Source organism: Cajanus cajan, chromosome 11, assembly GCF_000230855.2.
Source record: "Cajanus cajan strain Asha chromosome 11, NIPB_CcT2T_4, whole genome shotgun sequence".
Classification (NCBI taxonomy): Eukaryota; Viridiplantae; Streptophyta; class Magnoliopsida; order Fabales; family Fabaceae; genus Cajanus; species Cajanus cajan.
Genome location: NC_138527.1, coordinates 35,314,402 through 35,320,456, shown reverse-complemented (window position 1 = coordinate 35,320,456; position 6,055 = coordinate 35,314,402). Strand labels below are relative to the sequence as shown.

Below are 6,055 nucleotides of genomic sequence, written 5' to 3'. Positions count from 1 at the left end.
TATACAATATAAACTGAATTTAATATAATATTTTTACTCATAAAGACACTAATAGATAGATTTTATGCAATAACATTTGATAAATTTTTTAACAAAATTTGACTATAAAGATTAAAATAAAATTTTTGAAAATTACAGGACTAAAAATAACACTTTTAAATTTAAGAAAATAAAATCAAATTTATCTTAAATTTGAGGAATTAAAAACATATTTAAACTTAAAAAAAGAATATTAATCAACCCATGAAAATAAGACAAACCCATGAATTTAATTTAGTTAAGAGAATTATAAGTCTATAAGAAAGGGGGACACAATTAAAAGAAGAGAAAAGCAAAAATAATTGGTAAAATAAGACAAACCCATGAAAACTATAATATCAAGGCCAAAATGTATGTTATGAAATAATAAATTTCTTCATAAGTAATTTAAAAAAATAAAAATAAATAAATTTTTTATAATTTTATATTTTGACACCAACTTTTTTATAAATTAAAATTATTTCTTTTAAGTGAATCTTAAATCAACTTATACATAAATTAAAAATCATATTCTAGAAAAGTTAATATAAAAATAATTTGTAAAATAATTTATAAGTTAATTAATTTTAATTTCAAAAAATATTTAATTTTAATTTTTTTTACAAATATTTATACAAAAAATTATCTAAACGAATCTTTAGAATTAGTCCAAGACGACTGGACTTGACGGGGTGTAGTAGATAAAATGTCTTACATTAATTAGAAACAACTAGGATTACACGTTACTAACAGCTGGGGATGTTGACCATATTTTGAGAAGACCAAATTATTGAAGGTTTTATAATATTTACACACACCTTCGTTTATTTAAATATATTTTTATTTTCTTATATTTATTTTTAATTTCTTAAATTTAAAATAGTTTTTTTAGTTCTTATAATTTTTTTTAAAATATTTTATTTTTATATTCAAATTTTATTAGAGAACTTATTAAATATTGTTATATAAAATCTATCGACTAGGTGTCTTTAATGAATACATCACATTAAATTGAACTAATATTATATAATTATCTTAATAAATCACGTTCAAATGTATTATTGGTGACATTAAATCCAACTAATATTACATTACTGTCACAATAAGTCACTTTCTCAATAAGTTAATTTTAAATATGTTATTAGTGACTTGAGGAGTAAAACAAGACTTTTAAAAATCACATAGATTAAAAATAATAATTTTAAATTTGAGAGATAAAAAATCAATTTATCCTAAATTTAAAGAATAAAAATATATTTAAAATTTTATTTTTAAGAAAATTTGGAGATGGGGCATTGGTCACAAATATAAAATATTGATATATTTTTAATAAAAAAATTACTTAATTAAAAACTATAATATTAAATAAAATAAATATAATTTTTTTTATATTTGATTAATAAAAATTCAATTGATAAATAGAATTGTGTTTATTGTAAGGTAGTTTAATTCTTTATAATGTTAAGACCTATAAAAAATATTTTGTTATCCATTAAAATTATAATGAAGATGATCAAATTTAAATCTAGAATCCTTCATAAATTTTTCCAACTTCTCATCCATTAGATTAACTCGAATGTTATATATATATATATATATATATATTATGCATATATGTCGGTACCAATTTTCACTATTTAGTTATATATGTAACATATCTATGCCATAATTCTTTGTGAATGCCCAATGGAAATATATCAAACGCACCTTAATTCTAACCAAAACGCAAAATCACTTATTGTTAGAAAAATCTTGAATATTTTTCCCTTATGGCACAATTTTGCATTGATTTATCATTTGTTTGGCTTGCAAATCCAGATATACTACAACCAATCCGTAACACAAAAAAAAGGAGAGATGAAGACTGAAAAGTGAGAGAAGGCCAAATTTTATTCCTTAAAAACAAAGAAAAATTCTTTGTATTTTTTTTATTAATTGATTCAACTATTTAAATTTATGATAAATTGCTGTGGAATTATTTAAACTACATAAATTTAATTTAGCTCCTGTGTGATGTATGCTATTTCAACAAATAGATCGATCAATAACTGATCAGTATAACATTTCTGCTTCTGTGACAGCTCAAACTCATGTAAATACAGTCCTCATACCGGATTAATTGCCCCATGTAAATACAGTAAAACACGTTTATTGTATTTATTAATTTAAGGCACATTCTTAATGACAAATTGGGAATAAGAATAAGAAGTCGCTTTGGTTATATACACTAATTTTGCAAATTTGTCCGGAACTAGGTCCTACATTTCTTGGATTTATTTTCTTGCCGTGTGAATGATATGCATTTGCCAATTGGTTATTGTCTTACTCACTTGACTTGAACAACATGCGCTTCTTCCATATCCCATCCAATTTACCAAACTCTATATAAAGTTATCTGATAATAGATACACCACCATCTACCAGCTTCCAATTCCTTATCAAAAATGAAACATTTTTCTCCCACTTCGCTTGCATTTCGACCCACACATCTCCACTTATTTTCTCTCTTTGCATTGAACTTGCTATGCTTTACACCAAAAATATCTGCTTTTGCTTCAACGAATGAAATCGATAATTTGGCATTACTCAAATTCAAGGAATCTATATCCAGTGACCCATATGAAATTTTCCTTTCTTGGAATACTTCTACTCACTTTTGTAACTGGTTTGGAATCACATGCAATTCCAAGCACCAAAGAGTTACAGAATTGAATTTGGAAAGATACCGATTGAAGGGATCCATATCTCCCTACGTAGGCAATCTCTCTTATATGAGAAGCTTCAACCTCGGAAACAACAACTTCTATGGGATAATCCCACAAGAGTTGGGACGGTTGTCACAATTGCAATTCCTCTCTGTCTCAAATAACTCATTGGTAGGAAAAATTCCTACAAACTTGATTGGTTGCACTCATCTAAAAATCTTATTTTTAGGTGGGAATCATCTGATTGGCAACATACCATTTGAATTTGGCTCACTTTGGAAGCTTCAACAGTTGTACGTTTACAATAACAATTTAACTGGAGGAATCCCGTCATTCATAGGGAATCTTTCATCCTTGACCGATCTCTCGGTGAGTGCTAACAATTTAGAGGGAGATATTCCACAAGAAATTTGTCGTCTCAGAAGCTTGAGGTTTCTCGCATTGGATAGCAATCAGTTGACAGGAACATTTCCTTCTTGTCTTTATAATATTTCATCTCTTGTTGTAGTCTCAGCTTCATTAAATCAAATTAGTGGCTCTCTTCCACCCAACATGTTCCACACCCTCCCCAACCTCCAAGATTTTCTTATTGGTAAGAATCATATCTCAGGTTCAATCCCACCTTCCATCACAAATGCATCTATGCTTTCTAAACTTGATATTAGTGATAACAATTTCACGGGACAAGTTCCAAATTTGAGGAATCTACACCATCTTTTTGGACTAGCTATGGGTCGGAACAATCTAGGTGAAAATTCAACTAATGATTTGGATTTTTTAAAATCATTGACCAACTGTAGTACATTGAAAATTATATATATGCCCTACAATAATTTTGGAGGTCATTTGCCAAATTCCTTGGGTAATTTATCCATCCAACTCAGTCAAATAATTCTCAGAGGTAATCAGATAACAGGTGAAATTCCTACGACATTAGGAAATCTAATTGGCTTAACTCAATTAATGTTGGACTTTAACAACATTAATGGAATTATTCCAAAAACTTTTGGCAAGTTTCAGAAGATGCAATTCTTAGACTTAAGTGCAAACAAGTTGTCAGGAGAGATAGGAGCCTTCATGGGCAACCTTAGTCAATTGTTTTATTTGAATCTTGGAGAAAATATGTTACAAGGAAATATTCCTTCAAGTTTAGGAAACTGCAATCAATTACAACATCTAGATCTTTGGAAGAATAACCTTAGAGGAACTATACCCTTAGAGGTTTTTAATCTATCCTCCCTTACAACTGTGTTGACTTTGTCATGGAACTCATTGAGTGGCAGTATACCGGAAGAAGTGGGCAACTTAAAAAACATTGATTTCCTAGATGTGTCTGAGAATTATTTGTCTGGTGATATTCCTAGAAGTATCGGAGGATGCATAATGTTGGAGTACCTCTTTTTGCAAGGGAATTCTTTACAAGGAATCATACCAACCTCTTTGGTATCAATCAAAGGTCTTCAACGGTTAGACTTGTCACGAAATCACTTGTCTGGATCAATTCCTAATGTTCTGCAGAATAATTCTTTCTTGCAATATTTCAATGTATCTTTTAACATGTTGGATGGTGAAGTCCCAACTGAAGGTGTCTTTCGAAATGCAAGTGAGTTTATAGTGACTGGAAATAATAAGCTTTGTGGAGGTATTTCAGAATTGCATCTACCACCATGCCCTGTCAACAATAAAAAACATGCAAAACACAAGTTCAGGTTGATAATAGTGATAATTGGTGTGGTTTCTTTTCTTGTTATAATGTCAATTGTTCTGACTATTCTCTTAATGAAGAAAAGAAGTAAGAACCCATCTTTAGAATCACCAACAATTGACCAGCTGGCTAAAGTTTCGTACCAAAGCCTACACAATGGAACTGATGGGTTCTCAACTACAAACCTGATAGGGTCTGGAAACTTTAGCTTTGTCTACAAAGGATCTATTGAGTTAGAAGACAAAGTTGTTGCCATAAAGGTCTTAAAATTGCATAAAAAAGGAGCTCACAAAAGTTTCATTACTGAATGCAATGCACTTAAAAATATTAAACATCGAAATTTGGTTCAAATTTTGACATGTTGTTCGAGCACGGATTACAAAGGTCAAGAATTTAAAGCTTTAATTTTTGAGTACATGAGAAATGGAAGCTTAGAGCAATGGTTGCATCCCATGAAACAAAGTGTAGAGCATCCAAGAACATTGAGCCTTGATCAAAGATTAAATATCATGATTGATGTTGCTTCTGCATTGCATTATCTTCATCACGAATGTGAGCAATCGATCATTCACTGTGATCTAAAGCCAAGCAATGTTCTTCTTGATGATGACATGATTGCTCATGTGAGTGATTTTGGCATAGCAAGACTTCTCTCAACCATCAATGGAACCACTTCTAAGCAAACAAGTACAATTGGAATAAAGGGGACTGTTGGCTATGCTCCTCCAGGTATATTTTTATGTTTTCAAATTGTCAGTGTTTCTTTTAACTCTCATTTTTTTAGTCAATATGCTATTTATTAGTATTGTACATTGACAAATTTTGATATATATTTTTTAGAGTATGGAGTGGGCTCTGAGGTATCAACTTATGGTGACATGTATAGCTTTGGAATTCTTATGTTAGAAATGCTCACCGGAAGAAGACCTATAGAGGAAATGTTTGAAGATGGTCAAAATCTCCGTAACTTTGTTGCAATTTCTTTTCTTGATAATCTTTTGCAGATTTTGGACCCACGACTTATTCCATGTGATGAAGCTGCAGTATTGGAAGGAAACAATTGGAGTCTTGATCCAAATGTTGAGAAGTGCTTAGTTTCACTTTTTAGGGTTGGACTTGCTTGTTCTATGGAATCACCAAAAGAAAGAATGGATGTGGTTAGTGTTACCGGAGAGCTTAATCGAATCAGAAAAGCCTTTACTGTTGGTGAGAGAATGTGAATCTACTTAATTTCCCACATATAACTATAAGACTACATGCTTTCTAATAATAGTTTTACGTTTCAATATTTCACCATATATTTTCTTGCCCTTTATTTTTAATGAATTATTCTACGATTTTTTCTCTTCAAAAATGATAATATAGTAAATTGAGATTCTTCCATGTTTTATATGTACTTGTGTTCTACAATGATTATATTTTAAGGTTTCTAAACATAGATCAGAAATAATAATAAATATTTTTTTTTATACATTTTTATTATAATAATTCTACTCTTTTAATAATTGTATTACTTTTAATAGTAATCATTAGATAATTAATAAAAAAAATAAAAATAAAATTAATATTACATTAAACGATGAGAAAATCAATTATTCTACAATTTCTAAATACTAAAATCGCTGTT

The 6,055-nt window shown here is 29.3% G+C and overlaps 1 protein-coding gene across 1 annotated transcript; it reads left to right on the top strand.

The window, feature by feature from the left end:
- The first annotated feature begins 2,420 nt into the window (after window positions 1-2,420).
- LOC145953167 (putative receptor-like protein kinase At3g47110) lies at window positions 2,421-5,721 on the top strand. The gene is made up of 2 exons (XM_083066931.1): window positions 2,421-5,157; window positions 5,269-5,721. The coding sequence occupies exons 1-2, from the start codon at window positions 2,463-2,465 to the stop codon at window positions 5,646-5,648; spliced, it is 3,075 nt and encodes a 1,024-aa protein (XP_082923057.1). The 5' UTR covers window positions 2,421-2,462; the 3' UTR covers window positions 5,649-5,721.
- The last annotated feature ends 334 nt before the right edge of the window (window positions 5,722-6,055 follow it).

Excerpts from the sequence above, each read along its gene's own strand:
- LOC145953167 (XM_083066931.1), top strand. The coding sequence starts at position 2,463 with ATGAAACATTTTTCTCCCACTTCGCTTGCATTTCGACCCACACATCTC. Across the intron at positions 5,158-5,268 it reads TGTTGGCTATGCTCCTCCAG|AGTATGGAGTGGGCTCTGAG; the intron begins GTATATTTTTAT and ends TATATTTTTTAG.